General features: G+C 43.7%; 1 protein-coding gene across 2 annotated transcripts in view; it reads right to left on the bottom strand.

Annotated features, from left to right (window-relative positions):
• HPSE2 (heparanase 2 (inactive)) overlaps positions 1–20,998 on the bottom strand; it is a 607,678-nt gene that overhangs the window by 8,929 nt on the left and 577,751 nt on the right. For both annotated transcript variants that reach the window (XR_011522679.1, XM_070559517.1), the window contains 2 exons: positions 20,327–20,472; positions 13,253–13,399 (listed from right to left, as the gene is read on the bottom strand). Coding sequence is in view for 1 of the 2 variants with exons in the window: in XM_070559517.1 (XP_070415618.1) it covers positions 13,253–13,399; positions 20,327–20,472 (293 nt within the window). In the remaining variant the exon portion in view is untranslated. The remainder of the gene's footprint in view (positions 1–13,252; positions 13,400–20,326; positions 20,473–20,998) is intronic.

The raw sequence follows: 20,998 nt of genomic DNA, 5'->3' as shown, positions 1-20,998 counted from the left end.
CCAGAGACCTGAGTTTTAGTCCAGACTCTGAGCCTGCCATGTGCAGGCCCAGATATGTCACTAGTCGGCTCTGGTCTTGGTTTCTGGATTGTTAAATGTTGAGACAGAGGGAGGGAGGGAAAGGAGGAGTAGGGGGCAGGTGAGAGGGAAGGAGGAGGGGAAGGAAGGGCAATGTACAGGAATCCAGGTGTGCGTGTGTAGGGGCAGCGGGAGGCTCCTCAATCACTGCACACCCACTCTTCTGACTCTGGCTCCAGGGTGCTTCCCCAGACGCCACTAGAGGTCAGTCTTGTTCTACACAACAGTGCCGGAGAGTCGGGCTTGGCGGTGGCTCCCAGGAACCCGAGCGCGCGCGCGTCTGGCCCCGAGTTCGCACTCCACTCCCGGTAAGGCTGGGAGATGTGCCCTGCACTTGGCCTTCCCGAGGAGCAAACCACGGAATCAATCAAATCCCAACAAAAACTTCGTTGCGGTCCACTTGGCAGGGGGCCCACTTGAATGTGGCTAATATTAAGGAAATGTGCGAAGCCGTGCTGCGATTCCTGCCGGGGCTGCGGGCTCCCCGACCAGCGTGCGGGGAGGGGGGTCCACGCAGGTGCGAGGCTGGCGGCGCCCGCGCGACTCGGCGCCCAGCTCTCCTGGGCCCGGTCCCCAGCGCCCCCGCCCTCCCGGCTGGCCGCGCACCTGTGTGCGCTTTAAGGGCCCCCGAGGCTGGAGCTAGCCCCTTCGAGGCCCCTCACTGAGTTAGGAAGTTGGTATGCGCAGCTGCCCTGCCCTTCTCCAGGTCACGGGCAGGTTAGAGCCGGGAGGGAGCCCGACCGGGTTTGAGGACAGAAAGGCCTGGCTCCTCTTGTCTGCTCCGGGAGAGGCTGTGCATCTGGGGGAGCTTAGAAAGGAAGTTCCTTTGAAATGGCCATGAGTGATTGTTATCCTACTGAGGAGGGCTGCTCAGGAGTGGCCACCGCAGGCCACTGTCGCCTGGTCCTACATGCCTAGCTGGAGCAAAGGCTGTAGGATGCTCAGGACCCTCTCAGAGGCGCTCCTACTCCTCAGGGGTCATGGGGAGGATTACTTCTTCCCAAGTGTGCCCTGAAGCTTTTCTCCCATGTACTTTTTTTCTACCTGGAATCTGGTACAAGCTGTCAAGAAGCCTACTCTTCCTTCCAGGCCCCTTCGGCTGTGGCCCCCTCCACCAGGGCCTTATCTGAGAGTCCCAGCGGGAAGAGAGGTGTATTCTCTGCAGATAATTTTCAATAGCACCTGGTGCAGTGCCTTCTTGCCTGTGATACAGTTCAAATTAATACTTGTCGAGTTCCACTCAATCAACCTCTCTAGGAGTTCTCACGTGCCTGGTTGGACACTCCAATTGCTTTCTCTATTGTTAAAGTGAGGAGACTGTAAGAGAAAGAAAAAATGGAGATGAAAGCCTCCTGTTCCCCATAACCCAAAGCCCCCATCTTATATGAAGTTCCTGCCCACTGAGACAATTGGAGGCTGACAAGATCGTTTGCCCTTCGTCCTACTCCATGAAGGCAGATAGAAACAATGAGGAATTTCCATCTAGCTTTGTATCACTGAACAGAGAGAACACTAGGACTCCTTTATGCAAGCAGAGCTGGGGGATTATTATAGGCAAGTTGTTAGGGATATAGGCTTTTCCTGTTTGCAGTTAGGTTTGGGGGTCATGATTTGATCTGTGTTCTATCCAAGTCTGTGTAATAAAGGTCCAGGCTATAATAGGATCCCACCATGTGCTTCTAATGGTTTAAAGTAACTGAGCACCCTTTGCAGACAAGATGAGAGCACAGCTGAGGAAGCTGGATTTATACTGATATTCTGAACTCCCAGCAGGTGAGGGAATCATCTGGGGGCAGTTTGGGAAGAACATTTGACTCTGTGACCATCTCAAAACTCCAAGTCATAGACATATCACACTTAAACCACAGCACACAACAGGAACCAGCTGTGAAAACCATGGAGCCTTTAATATGTGGTTAACTCTGTTCCCTTCCCATTGTAAGAATCGGTGCCATGATCACCAGCATTCACCAGTGGTGTGTGAGGGGCAGTACTCTTACTTCTACTGTTCTTTGTGTTGTAAAAATTCAGTTATAACAGACGTAGTCCTTACTGGCTAAGATAGAAAACACGGAAACATGCAAATATGTGGTCAGACACACGATAATTAACACATTACACTAAGAGAGGGACAAAAGGAAAATCAGCCTGGATTTTGAGGCCTTCTGCATTCTGGCCCTAATATATTTTTGTGGTCTTTTCTCTCACCCCATAAAGCATCGTATGTTCCAGTCATGTGAGATAATGTGCCACATCCCCAAACAAAATGACCCTTGAAATTTTGTATTTCTAAACTTTTAGTAAGCTCATCCTTATTACTTGGAATCGCCTTCCCTCCAGCATTTCCTAGACATATGGCTTATCCTTCCAGCTCCTGCTCCATGGCCCTCAGCTCAGAGGATTTCCAGGTCAGAATTCCTCTCTCCCTTCCCTACACTCCCACTCTCCTATATTCACCCTCTTGCGGTCTGTGTTGTCTTAGAGTTAAAACATCCTCTGCGGGGAGGGACTAGGTTTACCAGCCCTAATTGTGTGGAGCTGGAAGGGGCAGTGTGGGATCAGAAGCATCCCCTTTCCAGGCATCTGCTGGTGAGACAAAGAGAGTCAGGTAAGAGGGCAGGTGTGTGTGTGCACACACACGTGCACAGAAAGGTTTTCCATATGTAAGAGTATGAGATAGAGTCCATAAGCCATGCCCAAATTTAGTTCCATTACTATAAGGTCACGGCTCCCTGGATACCTATTCAAATATGTTAAATCAAAGGGACAAATATCTCAGTTTTATCAGATTTTGACAATGTTTCTTATAATATCAGGTGCACCAGTGTACCCTCAAAAGGGAAAAATAAGATGACCCAGCGTCCACAGATGTCAAAGTGCAAAGAGTACGGTGACCCTGAGTCATTCCTATGAAGGTGAGCAGGGAAGAGGTAGTCCGCCAAGTGGTTGCTGGTGTGTGGCAGTCGGTCAACAGTTTGTGCTCCAGCTCTTTGGAAGGAAGCACATCCTGTTGAGGGCTCCTGATGCTTGGCAGCCAAAGAAATACTGATTCAGGACCCAGGCCCTGCTATAGGGACAAGTTGGATTAGGGTTTTTCAGTTTCTTGGGGGCTTACGTTTGTGCATCACCCAAACCACAGCCTTGGGAGGGTGTGGAGAAAGGAGAAGACAAGGGCCATTTCTTCTCAGTCCACCAGAACTACCTACATATTCTGCTTCCCTGCCCCTCAGTTTAGAATCAACTGCTTGGAAACATGTTAGCTTTACCCTAAAGTGCTCATTTTCCAGTGTTTCATCTGGGTCATCTGGAACAGAATGGATCAGATCTCTGCCTGCAACGAGGGTCCCCTAGTGAGTGAAGATGGGAGAGGAGACCACAGCCTTTATGGACAGCTATACAGAGAGATTCCAGCTGCTGGGAATGACCTGGAAGAAAATGTATTCTGGAGCAGAGAACAAATGAAAAACTCTCAGAAAATAGTGAAAACCCTGGATTCCTAAACATTGTGGTTTAAGATGTCAAGTCACTGTAAAATATAAAAGCATTTTATAATCCTCTAATCTGCACAGTGATCTGTACATTACTAATCTGGGAGTTAAAACAAAACAAACAATAAAACCTTTGGGAGCCGTACACATCCTTCCACTTAGCCATAGAGAACTCCCAGGGGCTCATGGCATGTTCACACCTTTGGCAAAATGGCTTAGTGCCTGAGTGAAGAAAAGAATCTGGGTGAAATCAAAGATGCAAATCAGCTGGGATCTTGTTCCAGCATTTTCTAGAGGGACAGTGATTCTCAACCTTGGCCACATATTTGAATCACTTGGGGAGCTTTCAAAAATACTGGTGCCTGGGTCCCAGCCCAGAGATTTTGGTTTAATTGGTATGAGGTGCAGCTTGGGCAACTGGGTTTTTAAAGTTCCCTGATGATTCAAAGTCCAGCCACGGTTGAGCACCAGGGTTGAAGAAAGAGTGGGGATGTTTGCAGCTGGGGGGAGGGGGGATCAAAGAGCTTTCTTACCATTACATTCTGAATTTATTTGGAATAAAAACAGCTTTTCTTATTCTTTTGGAGTACCATGTCAGGAGGCCACATTTTTTAACCTAGAAGGAAGATGGGAACCTTTGAAGTCAAGTTTTTTGTTGTATAGTCTGAAGTGAGCATTTCTGCTATTTCGACAGAACTGCTTCATTTAGTGTTTTTCACTGTCGTGTGTACTCTGGTGAGATGAACATGCTCCTCAATATGGCCCAGGGAAGTGTGGGTGTGGCACTTTACAGGATGAACTAAGAACTGAATCAGATGAAGCATTTGCATAAATAACGAACTCTGCATTTTTAAACACTGAAAAGAAAACCTCTGTGCTTTTCTTGAAGGGCGAGTTCTATAAAGTCATTTAGATTTCTCTTGGGTCCTGGGCTGTGCAACAGAGAGCTCCCTACAGCCAAAGAGTGGTTCAGGCTCTCTTCACGCAAGAGGAACTAAAGAGGAACTCAATTTATTGGTCAGTACCCTCATTATATTTTCCAAATAAGTGTATAATTATCTCCTTAGTTAACACTATATATATTGGTTATAGCTACTGCCTCTTTATGAGCCACAAAACACCTTCAATGAGCACGAGGGTTAAAAGAACACAAACTCCTCTAAGTTTCAGTGAGTAAGTTTACATTAAGTACAGATTTGTAAGGCTCACTTCTATTTATTTTTTCTACAGACTGACTCAGAGCCTTAAGTATAAGTATTTTTAAAAGTAAATATACCCATATATATTTGTATTTCTACTTTTATGGTGTCTATTTCAGACTTTCTGAACTGGAACACTAACTTGAACGTTGCTGGCTAGAGTTAAGCACCACCTCCCTGCTCACTCAGCCAGCTCATACATCTTCCCGACCCCGCCAATCCCGCCCAAACCCATGCACCTTTCTTGCCACTCAGTGCTCCCCGCCTCTGGGGCTTATCTTTCCTCCTGAGGGGCTCTGGGTGGCCTTTCAAAAGAGCTGCAGATGATGTGGTTGCATCTGTACCAGCAGGGCCTTTTCCTCCAGGTAAAAGAGGTCTCCGTCCTAATGCTTGCTTTGTAAGAAAGGACCCTCTTTTTCTGACAACTTAAACCAGCACCTGAAGCCTTGCATGGGTTAACAAGTTTCCTCACATGCTCTCAGCTTGAACAGCACTACGGATGTTCTTTACCTCTTCTAGTACATCAAAACAAATTCCAATGCATTAAAGAAATACAAAAAATGAAACAAATAAAGGAACTAGTAGAACATATTTATCTGGTTTCAGGAACATGAATACACATAGATATAAGTGGAATAGAAGAAACCACAAAGCAAAAGATAGATAGATTTAACTATATAAAAAGAGAACACTTCCATATGTCAAGATAACACCCTAAAAATGAAATAGTTAGAAAATAGCAAGTAAAATACTGGAGAAAATATTTCAACACATATGATAGGCAGCAAAGGGGAAATTGCCTTATATTAGAACAAATTTACAAGTCACTAATAAAACAGATAACAGTCCAATAGAAAAATAAGCAAAAGACATAGAAAATTCATGAAAGCAATGCAATACTAATAGACATGAACAATTTTCACCTCACTAATACTCAAAGAATACAAATTAAAATAATAATACTATTTTTCATTATGAAGTTGACAAAGACAAAAATATTACTGCTCTGTGTTGGTGAGGTAAATTGTAATAACAAAATGCTCACTCTTCCCACTCCTTTTCAGACCTCTACAACTAAGCTTGTCTGAGGTAAGAAAGCTGAACAGTTAACCATATGAGACAAGGTTCTAAACTCAGTGGACTCCAAGGTGAGCAGGATAGTGAGCAATCTGGAAAGCAGGCCATTTGACGAATGGCTGAAGGAGCTGAGAGCATTCAGCTGGGAGACTCGGACTCCAAGGGGAGACATATGGAAAAATTGTTATAAAGAAGGTATAGATCTACTCTGCTTAATTTTTCTAAACCAAGGGTAGAAATGGGAAGAAAATGCCCTTTGGCCACATATAAGGAGGATCTTTCCTACAATCAGAGCTGTCTGGTCCTAGAGTGGGCCAACTCATGAGATGAACAGTCTCATCAAACAGAAGCTGACAGGCTTTCTTTCAGGGATCTTATAGAAGAAACTTCTTGATCTCTAAGAGTACTTCCAAATTTTTCCTGTATAAAGTCATCTTTTAGTAAGTGCAGAATTTTCATGGAGTGGTTTATTTTAGAAGAAACTAATTTAAATGATACCAGACAAGTGAAGATAATGGAAACCTGCAGGGAGTACATCTGGTCAACCAGAGTTCAAAAACTCCAGGTACAACTAATGTCAGTAGTATAGACCTTAAACACTTAGATGTCTTGAGTCTGCTGAGATAAAAGGAGGAATGGCCCTTTGGTCCCAGAAAACAGATCTTCAGGTTTTGTTTCTGAGTGTGTGAGCGACAAGTCTGGGTATAGAATTCTTAGGGTTAAGGTTTTTCCCAAAGCTCCTTTTGCCAGATCTGTCCATGCCCCAAAATAAATGTGGTGCTTCCAGTTATCATTAGAGAGAGATTGTGGGGGTCAGATGGTGGCCAGTTCAGCCCTCAGGACTCTTCATGCAAGGCAAGCTCTGAATATGGACATGAAGTTCCAACAGGGACGTGAAGATATTTTTAAAGTCTTAGCACCTGGGAGTTACTTGAGTATTTTCAGAACCATTCTGTTTGGCTAACATCAAATGACACCTCTCTAAAGGCATGCAGTTAGATGCCCATATTTTTCTTTGATATAGGATTTAATGAGGGTAAAATCAAAGCAAAAGCTATATCCCAGAGAGATGGAAAAAATAAGCAGTATGTAGAAAAGGAAAAAAAAAAGATGTTCACCTTTCTTCACAGAATAGGCAATAAGATTCTTGGTTCATAGGAGCCTTGAGATTCTTTCAACTAAAATCATGGCAGCTGAAGGAGAGGCTCATACAGATATGAAATCTAAACATTCAATATGGAACCTATTAGCCCCAAAGCAGAAATACTCTGCACCTCTCTCAAGGCACCACCCACAGGCTGCTTCCTGTTAGTTGTTTGTTTCTTATAATAAAGATGAACTCTCTGAGGGCAGAGACCTCACAATCCCTTCCCCGCTCCCCCACAAACATCCCACATTCAATAGCTCTTGAAGGCCAGGTGATGATGTGGCCTGGCATTAGGCCGATCAAGAGACTTGCTGATCTGAAGCATTCACATTAAACTTTATATTCAGACTTTTTTCCTAATTTGTCTACTTGGGATTCCTGAGTTCTTATAGTTATGGGTCCACAATTCATTGGAAATTTTAGTCAGATTAATTGCCACTGCAAGTTAGATTGCTGAAGAGGAGCAAGTTATGTCTGACACAAAGTAGGATCTCAATAAAATCTGATGAATGGGTAAAGATACATGCTTTCCAGTTTCCCTGGGAAGCCTTGCCTGCCAGCATCTTTCCCTCAGAGCTACACCTCTGAGGGTGGGCTCCACTGGGTGTAGGGGAGCTGGCAGTGTCTGTGTGTGTGAGGTCAGCATATACATGTTGTCATTGATTGTTAGAGAACTTAAACCAATTTACAGTCACTCCGGGTATTTAATAATCCCCTTGTTGAGAAGAGCACAGAAGGGAATTCTCCAATTTTGCTGAGATAAAAATTTGCTTTTACTAAAATTCTGTGACTGGGAAACAGAATCTTAGAAGCCACTCAGAGAACTTTTAAGAAGGATCAGAAATTAGGAACTGCAAAGAAAAGTGAATGGTACTGGGATGAGTTAGCCTAAAGGGGAGAACATTGCTCAGTAATGTAATACTCTCCAAATATATTCATTATGTGAAGAGCCTAAGATGAAAAGAACCCAGACAGTATTATGACAGAGTTCAGTTCGCCATACTGTATATTTGTCAATATGTCATTATAATTTTATAGTACCGGACTCTTAGAGTAGCACAGTTTTGGAGAAAGTGCACTGGATTCGGAGTCAGGCGAACTGGATGCTAGGTACTTTCTAGCTCTATCACTTAATAGTTGTGTGACTCTTGGATAAGCCACTTAATGCTATAAGACTCAGTTTCTCCAACTCTAAAATGGGAGGGAGGCGAGCAAGAATTGTTCTACTTGCTTCATGGTGCTGTTCTGAAGGTTAAATGAGATAATGGCTATTAAAGCTTTTTACTATTTGTAAAGTCCTAGCCACAGGTACAGCAGGCCCCAGCATTCTTATAAAAGTAAGTGTTCACACAGGATTGAAATTGTGGGCACTCCTTCCCCAGAGGTCTTCAAACGTAGAACAGTTTCTAGTCCAGATGTCCTAGCCACAAACTGTCTGAGGGCAGGAGAATGAACCACATCACCTCAAAATGTCATTCCACCTCGGGATTCTCAGCATCTGCTGATTCCCTCAGGTCGTGTGTCAGAATAGAACAGCCAATGAAAGTTGTCTCCTTCTCTTCTAACTTTTGGCAGTTTTCCCTCCAAATGGAATTTAACAAGACACATAAGGGAGACGCTGGGATCTGACCAAACACCTGCTCTTGGTTTAACTTTTCCACCAAAAAGTGAGTCCTCCTGTTTTTGAGTTGACTTGTTTGGCTCAACTTCATGTTGCTTCTCTGTTTATTGAAAGACACTGAATCTTGGGTGGAATTGATTTCCGAGAGGACAGTGTTTCCTGATTTGTGATCACATGAGGCATTGGGCAGATTCTTCCTTTGAGCATGGTAGTGCTCTTTTCCTGTGACCTATCCAAAAGGAGAACTGTTATTGTCTTGGGTGTGAAGGCTTAGTCTTCCTCCCAGAAAGGTGAGAAACCAGGGAGCATGACAGAGGAGGCACCTGCAGTTGGAGATTTTTTGGAGAAAAAAATAGCCCAATAATCCCACCACTCCCTCTTGTAGCACAGTCTCCTTGTGTGGCCTTTTAATGGCTTGAAGAAGCTATTTTGCTGGTGACCATACAGACAACAGTCTCCAAAAGTGAAGTGTGTGTGTGTTGGGGGGCTGGGAATGGAAGACAATAATGGAATTTTAGAGTCTGATGGGGAGCAGTAGTCTTTCACCTCAACCTCCCACTGAGTGAGGAATCTTACAGCACCTTGCAGACGGCCATGGTGCTCACTCTGATTAATAGCTACCTCCTGAGAAAGCCTATTCTGTGCTCCATCAGATCAGGCACGTCTTTGGGAAATGAGCTTGTTTTGTGGTGAAATGTTTCTCTTCTAAATTGCACTCCCTGATTTTCTGTCATTTTACAGGATTCTGGGTCAAGTCTGTTTTCTTTCACTTAGCAGTCCTTTGACTATCTGAAGAAAGTCCTTGTGACTCTCTTTAATTTTCTTCTATGAATTAAATCTCCCAATTTCCTTCAGCCATCCTTGAAGAACAGGTATTCCAGACACAGAATGCCCTTCTACTGTACACACTGCAGTTCTCTAGAAGTTTCCCTTCTCCTATCCTATAGGGTCTAGGGCGCCCACCTTTTGTCTAGTTCTTAGACTGAGAACTGTGTTATTGTATCAAGAGCTGAGACTTGAGTGGTGAGTCTTATGATTGGTTCACTCACTGAGATGAGCAACAGGAACCTTCATGTGGACCTGGATGCCTGGACAATGCCTGATTAGTGGAACCAAGAGAACTTCCTGTGCAATACCTGATATACCTGAACCCTGAGTTCACATGGAGAGACTCTTTCAGAGATTCAAATATTTCCAGCCCTGAGGACAATTCTAAGAGATGAGAATTACCCCATGTTCTCTGCCAGTCAAAAAAGTTTGCTGGCATCTCCCTAATCCTGAAACTCCAGGCCCAGATGCCCAACTGGTGGCTTGAATGGTGCACTGATTTGCTCTATATCCTCTTCCTGGTTCCTCCAGACAGAAGCAATCACAGGTTCCCCTGCTCCCAGAGCTTTTCATCCTCTGCTGAGCTTATATGGCTTCAGGCTGCAGCAAGGAATTAGCAGACACAGAACACAGAATCTGGCCCCAGAGGCTTATAAAAGGAAGAAGGAGACACCAAAGGCTGAAATCACTTCCTAGCATTTCCTTTCATCCTTTCCCATAGAGTCCCCTGCACCGAAACCACACCCTTCCTGAGAGACGCCCACCCCAGAACCCTGAGGGCTCTTGCTCTTATTAGTAGTCACTGAGCAGAGTGCTGGATGTGGCACTGAATGTGTATATGACAGTCTCTGCCCAGCAGCTTATAGCCCAAGATGGCACAGCATAGGCTCAGAGCCACCGAGGTCTAGGATGGGGGAGGTGTTAAGTTAGCAGTAGTTTATAGGAGAGGAACAGGCTCAGAGAAGTAAGTGAAGGGCCCAAAGTTCCACAGTGAAGTAGTAGCAGGATTAGGGCTGGAATCCAGCTCTGTTGACTTGCAGTCCAAAACCCTCTTTAATACAATATATACAAAATCACATGTGTGTGCCTGTATTTATACTTATGTAAGTATGTATGTGTATGCACAGGAATATGACACTTACATTTGTAGAAGGCCTCACTTTACTCATATGCTCTAATTTGCTTCTCACAATAACCCAACCTGACAGGTAAGGGAGCTGAGGTTTGTCACACAGATAAAATGGAAGCAACTGGATTCCTTTCCAGACCTTCCTTTTCTTCTTTTAAAGACTGGCACCTGAGCTAACAACTGTTGCCAATCTTCTTTTTCTTTTTCTGCTTTTTCTCCCCAAACCCTCCCAATACACAGTTATATATTTTAGTTGTGGGTCCTTCTAGACGAGGCATGTGGGCTGCCGCCTCAGCGTGGCCTGATGAGTAGTGCCACGTCCGCGCCCAGGATCCGAGCCAGCAAAACCCTGGGCCACCGAAGTGGAGCATGTGAACTTAACCACTCGGCCACGGGGCTGGCCCCATATCCAGGCCTTCTGATTCCAGCACCCTCTTCTTCCAATCGCATGACATTGTTATTTGATCTCAGCGGATGTTACCAAATCCCTCTTCAGGACCCCTGTGGAATGAAATTCTTTTTCCTTGTCTCTCTCCAACATTCTCAGCAAAGCCATAACACAACTCCTCACCAATATGGTGACAAGGCGAGGTACAAGACAGCATAAGTGGAACATACAACATATTGGTGGCCAGTGAGAGTCACTTCAGTCACTCTTAAGGACAGAGGCCAAGGTGTGGTCAGGGGAGTAATCCTGGAGGAAGGGGCGTAAAGATGGGTAAATAGGGTTGAGGCTTTTGCCTTTGGTTGGTGGGGAAACAGGCTCATAAAATGCTACCACCCTGTGACTACCATCTCCTCATGTTTCATGGTTTTGCATTTATGCAATTCCTATGTCTTTTTACCATAATCTTAACAAATGTCTTATCAACACATTATCTTAAAAATATGAGAAGACTCTGCTTTTGAAGAAAAGTCTTAGAGGAGCCATCGTTCTCCTCTTCTTCCCCAACTGGCTAGAGTTCTGAGTTGAGAAAAAGGAAGGCAGTGAGTATTATGTGTCAGCAACTTTATACAGGTTACTTCATTTACTTCTCTCCACATGAGAGGTTTTACAGACGAGGAAACTGAGGCTCATAGAGATTATGCAACTTGCCTAAGGACACAGAGCCAGCAGTGGCAGAGCAGAGACTGACCCCTCGGCCTGTTAGACTAAGGCATTTAGCCAGTTTCTTCTACGCACTACATGTGGTCTTCCTGACACTGGGCAGGCTCAGATCCTTATCTTTTTGGCTCCAGAGGCCCCTGAGCTGTTACAATCACTGCTGAGGAGTCAGCCCCTTTGCTAGAAATGATTTTGCAGGTCGTTACAGAATGACAATGGGAGACCTAAACATATTCATGTTCCTCAGAAAATCAGACCCAGCGTGATAATTTTAGAGGTGGAAGAGCTATAAATTACCAAAGATATAGCAACTCTCGAATTTTGCAGTTGAAGAAACTGAGGCCTAGGGATTAGGATTAAAGGATTTGCCTGGGTCATATGATTATTTAGTGAGCCAAAACCTAGTCTCCTGCCTAAGATGAAAACCAGGAATTCAGCACACCAGTCATGAACTACTGGGAGGTGGAGAGAGAGGGGATAAAATACTCCAGAGAGTTCTGCCGATATAGGTAAAACTGAGAGGAAAGAAAAGTAGAAGCAATGTACATGTAGCCAGAAAAGAAGAGCTAGTATGTGAACCAAGACTAAAGATACAGATGTGGGTGGGCTAAAGAGATGCAATAAGTGACTTCCCAGATTGTGTTTTGCTCCCATTGTACATACAGTTGGAAGCCAAATGCAAGCCACCAAGGTTGCAGTGAAACAGTGAACAATTATAGCGCAAATAGTTGTGGGCAGCTGTGGGAGTGCAAGCCACCTGCTCCAAGTTTATGGCTTTGGTAAACTTGGTAAACATTAAAGATGGAATGGGAATGTTCCCAGTCCGTACCATATCCTGGGAGGCCTTGCTCAGGAGCTGGAGTGGACTTGCCCTTGACTAGGCCCTTCACACCATGGCCTAGAGCTGCTTGCTGTTGGTAGAGGCCAGTGTTGTCAATAGTCTCTAGTAGAGACTGAGGGAGGTGGAGAGTATCACAGAATCATATATTTATAGAGTTTGAAGGGACTACAGAGCCCCCAGAATATAATTTCTCTCCTAATATTCAAGTATGGAAAGTGAGATCCAGAGAGGCGATGTGCCCAAAGTTATAAAGCTAGGGGCAGAACTGACTCTTGATCTCTGAACTTTTGACACTTTATCCAGTGTTCCTTCCTCTAAGCCCCACGAGGTTTGTGAATGATGACAGAGAGTTATAGAATTATAGAATTACAGCTGGAAGGGACATGGTTCTCAACTACCAGTGTTTTTGGTTGTCACGTGACTAGGGGGGTGCTATTGGCACTCAGTGGGCCGGGATCAAGGGTGCTAAATAGCCTGAAATGTGATCAACCTGCATAATGAAGAATTGTCTTGCCCAGATACCAAGAGTGCTCTTGTTGAGAAATATTTTGTCCACCATTTGACTTTACAGTTGAGGAATCTAAGCCTAGAGACAGGGAGCAGGCCCTGACTCCATCCCACTGAGGCCCCGAGTGAATCAGCAGTAACCTTGGTGCCTTCAGGATGGGGCAACTCCAGCTCCCTCCCTGCCCGGCTCCTGCTGCACTTGCTCCTGAGCTGTTTCCAGGTCGGCACTTACTTGGACTTCAGGCCCTCCTGTCCATAGGGCTGCAGCAGATACTGGTGCACGAGCTTGTCCCTGAGAGTTCCAGCCAGTTTAATTTTCTTTCTTGATCGGTGCAGGTTGATGATAAAAAGTGTAATGGACCCTCGAACATAGTTGTGGCTGAGATCAGACCGAGAGAGAAGGGAAAGATGGAAACAAAGTGGTCAGTTAGCTGCTTCTGCGTAATTTATAGACTGCATGAAACAGGATTACCTCAGGAAAGGGCACTTACTTTATGGTTCTTGGCCACTCTAGACCTTCAATGGCAGGAAGACCCTGTTTTTGTGGTTTCCTGCAAAGAGGATACCCACTTCCCACCACACTCCTTTTGTTTTTGTTTAAATGTATTGAAATGATTTTTAGAAAACAAAATATCTTTTTCCTGAGTATGGAAGTAAAACATGCTGATTGCAGGAAAAAAAGGAAAAATATAGAGAAACACAAAGAAGAAAAATAAAATTCCCATAATCCTACTATCTTCAGATATGATAATATTTTGGTAGACATCCTTCCAGTATTTTTTATTTTATTAATTTGACAAATATTTATCAAGTATTTTGACATGTACATATATATTACTCAGTTTTTAGATACTTACACACTGTTCACACAGTTTTTTCAGTTCATGAACATCTTAGACATGTTCCCATGTTATTATATATTCTTCTACTTGTAGAAGAATGCTAAATTCTTCAATCAGAAATGTAACATAATTTATTTAACTAACCCCTTTCTTTTGGGAACTTAGGTTGTTTTCAGTTTTTTTTGCCAGTATAAATTATGCGATGGACTTCACATTGTACCTAAACTTTTTGTACATCACGATTATTTCTGATGAATAAAGTCCCGGAAGTTGGAAACATCAGGTCAAAGGGAACACATGCACATGGCATGATTCCTCACCAAATCTTCCAGTTCATTCCCAGTGCTGCCCCTGGCTGTGGGAAGACTTTACGTCCTGGCTCTGTTGAAACCTTCTGTGATCGCACGATTGGCTTTTGCCAATGAATTGTGGGTGGGCATGTTAAAACCTCTGGGCAGAAGCTTTAAGAGGCAGCTCAGGTTTTGTCACCTCTCTTCTCCCTCTGCCAGAAGAGGGTGCTCTAGTGATCTGCATCCTGGAATGAAGAGGATGTTGAGTACAGCTACCGCAGAGCCATAACAGATGTGGAGTGTCAACAAGAAATACATTTTCTTATTGAAAGCCATGGAGATCTGGAGCTTCTTTGTTATCACAGCATAACCTCTTCTATCTTGACTGATACACACATTTTGATAATATTGATATTAACTCTCTAGAAAGCTTGTACTAATTTGCTCTGATCAGCTATGTATAACAGCACCTGTTTCCTCATACCCTTAAGAACACTGGACATTAACCTTTTAAAATATCTTTCTTAACCTGAGAGGTGCTAATGGCATTTCAATGTTGTATTAATTTGTATTTTGAAAAAATTCATATTGAGGTGCATTTTTTCATTTGCTTGTTTGCCATTTCATTTCTTCTTTTGTAAACTGATTGTTCATGTCTTTACCCATTTTTCTACTGATTTATAAAAACTATTTATTTATTGAAGATAGTGATCCTTTGTCTGCATGTATGTTGCACAATTTCCCCCAGTTTCCTTTGACCAATTCAGTTTATTTATGCTGTATTCTGATGTAATAAAAGTCAAAAACTTTTACATGGTCAAATTTATCAATCTTTTTGATTTCTGCTTTGTTTTACCTACTACAGATTATTAAAACTATTTTTGGAATATTACTAAGACTATTTTTGGAATCCTTTTAAACCAGCACAGAATGTTCAGAAGCCTGGAAGAACTATATGCCTACATGCAAGAGCCTTTCGGCATGTATCAACAAAACTATAATGATTGCCTTCTCTCTCATAGGAAAAAAGACTTTGTTTCTAAGGGGTCCCATAGGGCCCCATCTGGATGGGTTAATGAGAGGAAACAAAAAATGACCCGGTCCTGCCTTCAAAGGAGGAGTTCAGAGAAACTCCAAGTCAACTTTGCCCAGAGGAAAGCAACATTCCTTGCAGACACAGCACCCCTCAGCCTCTGGGTCACTCATCTCTGCCTCTAAAGGTGCTAATTAAGAGTTGAGTGAATAAGGGCAGGTCAATATGATAACTTGGGTTGTTTGTTCATTTTTTAAAATAATACCATTTCCAGGGCTCATCCCTTGGAGATTTTGATTCAATCCATTTGGAATTGGGCCCTGGCAATCTGTATTTTTAAACACATCTTCCTGGGATATCTGGCAGAAGAGATGGGTTTGGGAACCACTTGCCTAGAGCAATCCATTAAGGTTATGAGAAGAATTCCCAAAGTATATCTGCTGGTTGTGTCAGATGATTTTTCTTGCATCTGTAGGAGGGCACATTATTGTGTTCAAAGTTCTTCAGATGCCTGCATTTATATTCTGAAAAATTATTAAATGACTCTTCTATCTGGTCCCTCCTCCTCCAGTCCTTCTTCTCAATACCCTGCAGCATGTGAACTAGCTTTTGGAGCCGAATAAGTTAGGCCAGAAGAGAATGCCCATTTATTTGGTCAGAATTGTATCACCAGAGACCTGAACAAAGATGCAGCTAGCCTGTGTCAGCGTTTACTATCATTGACTATACTCCATCGGTGGGCTTTAAGCTTAGCTTAGCTGTGTGCAACATTGAAGAAGACCCCATTATCTACAGGTACTCTGGGCTCAGAGTGTGAGCAAAAGTGGGCGTGGATGGATACTAGTTTTACCAGGCTGCAGTAAGCCCTTTAGCTAACCACCATCAAACAACCTTCTCAAAGGCCAGCAGTGGAGGAGGAGATAGCCGCATGCTTGCATTTATGAGTTTCTCCTCTGCAAAGCTGGGGCAGAATGAGCCCTCAGAGACCGCAGAGAAGGGTGGGATGTGGAGAAGTGGTGGGTTGGGGGGAGACCTGAAATCACAGCATTGCTGCAGGGAAAGTGTCTTTTCAAGCCGCTTGGTAATGGTCTGATTTCCATTTACATAGTTCCCGTGGGGGGAGACAGACCAGTACCGAAAGCCAGCCCAGAGACCGGCATGCAGAGACTCTCACAAAACTCCTGGCACCTGCCCAGGTAGGAACTGGCATTGAAGACTGCCTCAGCCATTCCTTTCCCTGCTTGGCTGATGGGCAAGGACATTATACAGAGGCCTCTTGGCTACGAAGCCACATTCTTGGCTGGGGAGTGCAGCACCAACCTGAAAGTACTCTGAGAATCCAGATTCCTGAAGAATGTATTTTCTCTGCCCATAGAAAAATAATCTTGGAGGAGTATCTGAAAACAGGGTCTGAAGGCATGGCCTGCAAGCAATTGCTGACCTTTTGATGTCATCAAGTCCAGGTGGCTTTTGGCTCTTTCAGTGAATGCCCCTTTCCTCTGGTAGAACATCTATCTTGCTCCATGTCTCACTCATGGTGAGACTTTTTCGCCAGCAGAGAATCCGTGAATCTGGAGTTCATCTTTCTGGCTGTTCTTTTGCTGCCTGACATCTTTCCTCTCTGTGTTGCCACGGGAAGAGGAGGAAGTGAGTCAGGGAAAGGAGGCTGGAGCTGAAATATCCTGGGTGTAAGAGGTGGAGGGTATAGGGAGGTATATCTTGACTTCCAGATAAAACATAGTCACTGTTCTAGAAATGTCTCCAGTGAAGCTGAGAGACTAGGAAAGGAAAGGGAGGATGATGTTTTAGAATCCTTGGTTATTCCCAGTGAAAGCCAATGTGCTTGAAAACTGGGTTGGTCCATTGTCTCCAAATCTAATTCAAAGTTTTTGGGTTCGGTAAAAGTCAGACCATGTTTTGCCAAACATTTTTTCTCTTAATTTCAAAGCCCCTGTGTATTTTAAGGGAAATTTAATCCACATGTTTCTGATTCATTTACACTTAACTCATCAAAATATTGTTTTGTAAGAGTCATTTGATGTCCAAGAAGCCTCAGGAACCTTTTTTATGAGTCTTTAAAAAAAACCTCTTCTGAAAAACAGGAAGTTGTGTTTTGCCAATAATAAACGAACTTGAACCCCAAAAGGCCCAATTTTGCTTCAATATCCACCAGGGTCCAAATGGTTTTGAACTTGGCTGAGGACCTCAGCTCCTCCCCAGAAACATATATTGTCTCAGCATAACAGTTTATAAAAAGAAGATTTCCCAGTCAAAACTTCTTTGTTCTCTGAACAAGAAGATCCAGGGTAAGAACTGCCATGCTGCTAGCGTCTTAATTTGTTAACTCTAGAACAGAAAGCGGAAAAGCACCTGCTGGTTTTGGTATGAGGATCTAACTTCGTTTCCTAAATCATTTATAAAATACAACAACACTCTACTAGGTTAGAAACAACCCATAATGCAAGAGACTGCCACAAGAGACAGTGAGGTATTCCAGTAGAGGTTGCACGACTGTCAGGGATGGTAAAAGGAATTTCTGTGTTGTATAGGACACTGGGCCAAAAGATGTCTAAGAGTTCTTTCCAAATGTAAAATTCTTTGCATTATTAATGTAGTTATTTGTATATAGGGTGATACCATAGAACCTTCGGAATTCAATATGATAACATAAATGCAAATATTGGGCAAGATGCTTGTCACACAGCAAGTGTGCAGTACACTGGAGTGTAGGAGTTGTTTTAATAGACATTTTCTTTGGGTTATTCTACTGTAAGTTTATACTTTCTCACCCAATCCCTGTTTTGACCAAAGATATATGTTTTCAGAGTATTGGTCAGAATAGCATGAACCCAACATGCCCACTCTGGGACATTTCTGTGACCTTGGCCTCATTGGCCACAAATAAACACTAAGTTACAGTAGTGCTTCCTCATGACTGTTGGGGAGGATGAGGGGGCACAGATTGGGCTCATGGCTTCCCTGAGAGGAGGAGCAGAGACACTTCTCCTATCCTTGTACCTACCCATCTGGGGCACCTGACATGCACTGACAGGGAGGAGCCAGCTCAGTGCATCCATTGTGGGCTGTCTTTGCTAATAGGAACAAAAACACCTTCACTCTAATTATTATCATTAAAGTCATGTGTGGAATGAATTAGTAAAGTCTCTTTCTTTTTTTTAATGGGAGAAGGAGGGATGGTACTGATAGAAGCACAGTGGCACCATTTCCCTAGAGAGGTTCTGGAGTGACTTCTCAAAGAAAGCAGAGGAGAGCTGGTGATGTACAGAGAATGTTGAATGCAGATTATTTTACTTTACTTGTTTAAGGTCTCATGCTAGTGAATGCTAGAGTTCTTAATCACTCAGCCCCACCCCTTCCTTCTGGCTGCTGTGGCGATATGTGAGGGGAAGAGGACTAGAACTGTAAATCACCAGTGATGTCTTGATGCCCTATCTCTGCATCCATTCATTCACTCACTCATCAAAAATTCACTGAGACCTTCTTCATGCCAGTCACTATACTAGCCATCAAGAATACAAAAATGAATGAGACACTGGCTTTGAGTTCATGGTATACTCAGAATATTAGTGATAACTTCCCACAAGAATGTCAAAGAATGTCAGGATGAACACTGTGGCGAGACTATATGAGGAGCCCACTGTGAGGACACCCAAATCCTGCTAAGCCCATGGCGACTGACATTTTTTCCCTGGGTCCTCAGACCCATAGTACAAAGGTCACAAACTGATGTTCTTCCCGACATAGACACAAGGTGCCAAGAGTAATTTTTCTCTCTTGAAGTTGGGGGTCCACCTTTTGGGTGGTTACCTCAAGGACAGGGCGGAGACAAGGAATACAACGTTTCCTTGTGTGGTGATCAGATAACTCCAGCCAAGGCCATAAAGCAGTCACTCTCTGTCAGGTATTGGATTGAGCTTCCTGTTGAGCAAAAGGGATGTTGAAAGCCTCTGGCTTCTGCCCAAACCAGCCTCCTCTCATCCACAATAGGCACTTGTATCTACAGACAAGACAACTGGGTCCTGGCCCCCCTATGCTCAGAGTGATTCTTTGAAAAATCTTATCATGATAAATTAATTGGCTTGGCTCCTCTCTCATCAAGGAAGGGGAATGGGCGTCTGCTGTAACCTGACCACCGGAGCTCTTTGTGCTCTTTGCTGCCCAGGATCAGCCCCTGATAGGCCACTGGAATGAAGGCCTGGCTGGAGGCACTTGCTTCCTTCTCCTCACCTCCTCCCCCCAGGGTTTCTCCACATTTAGAGAAAGAGTTCTCTTTTCCAGGGCTGCCTACTCTGCTCCTTAAACAGGAAGTGATGTAAGAAAGCCATATTTGGTCAGAAGAGTTTTGCTTTATACTCAGTTTTAAGTTTTTACTTTATGATCCTCATGTTTTAAAATATTTTATCTGCCAAACTTTATTTACTGATGATTATTTTTCCTACTTGTTTAATGACAATTCTAATGACAACCAGTGCTTCAGATCAAAAAGAGAAGAATAACCATACATCACCATGCGGATTATTCTAAGTCCAGCCTCCCAAAAAAAGAAGCCTAGATTTCACTTAACCTCTTAACCTTTAAAACAGCTGAAAGGTTTTTTGAAATACTGAAAATGGCTCTAAGCTGGCACGACTACCTTTGGGCACTCCCCGCGTGGGAGGCACTGGTCTTGGGCTAGGTTTCTTGTGGCACATCTCTCCAGCATGCGTCTCAGAAATGCAGACTTATTTCCTCAAGCTCTGCTGGCGGAGCGTAGGGACAGATTTAATATCTCTAGCCTTGGTTCAGGCATAGGCACACAGAAAACCTCGTGGGCATTATGTCAACTGGCACAGAGAAAATGCTCAATAAAAATTTGTTGAATGAAGAAGCAAATGAACAAATGGCATGTATTTTTATGAATCTTTTATGAACAAATACTGTGAGTGTGAGAAAAGGAGTTTACTTGGAGAACAAGCTATTTATCAGAGATCATTTGAAACCTGCAAAGAGCAGGTACAGTGATTCCAGAAGCAGTTTTCAACAAGTCTTGAAGGGGTCCCAAATGGTATGGAATTCTAAGAGGGGCCGGAAGCCTGCAGCCCCTTGGGGTGGCTTTCTGTGCTGTCTCTCTGAAGACTTACTTGTGGTGGTTTGTGCAGTGAGCGTAAATCCTTAGTTTGTCCCGGATGACTCGGCCTGGCCGTGGCTTCCGCTGGAGCCCAGCCACGTGCACCGCCAAGACTTTGGGGCCGATCAGGCGTTTGTATAGGAGAGATAGCCAGTAGTCCTGAGCAGAACAGAGAGGAAGAGTCAGAGAAAGACACATGTTCAGATGCTGTGCTCTGAGTAAACACACAAAATAGGCCAGAAACCACTTCTTACCAGGAGTACAGGGAATAATGACCAATGAGACCCTAACCCTGTAAGCATGGTCACCCCCATGAAGCACTCATCTTGGGTTGATAATGAAGTGGGCACTGTCTAAAATTGCCTTTTCAATTGACCAAATGGGAAAATGTAAGTAGTGTGGACCCAGAGCAGTATACAAGCAGATGAATGACAGTTTTTCACAGATGAAATAACGAGTTGGGACCTTAAATTTCCAACTTTCTTTTCCCATGATTTTACTTCCTTACTGGTTTATGATTTCTGTTTAATTGTACAATGGAAGATTTCCAATCTTTAGGATTGTCACCAATATGAGAATCCAAAATGTCATTCTCCAAATATTGTCACTAAAGATCATTAGTGTGATGGGAGGGAGATGAAGCTCCTCCAGGCAGGAGACCAGAGTCCTGGATTCCAGAGTTAGA

The sequence above is a fragment of the Equus przewalskii genome, chromosome 1, assembly GCF_037783145.1.
Source record: "Equus przewalskii isolate Varuska chromosome 1, EquPr2, whole genome shotgun sequence".
NCBI lineage: Eukaryota > Metazoa > Chordata > Mammalia > Perissodactyla > Equidae > Equus > Equus przewalskii.
The sequence above is the reverse complement of the archived record's forward strand: the minus strand, read 5'-3'. Positions and strand labels throughout refer to the sequence as shown.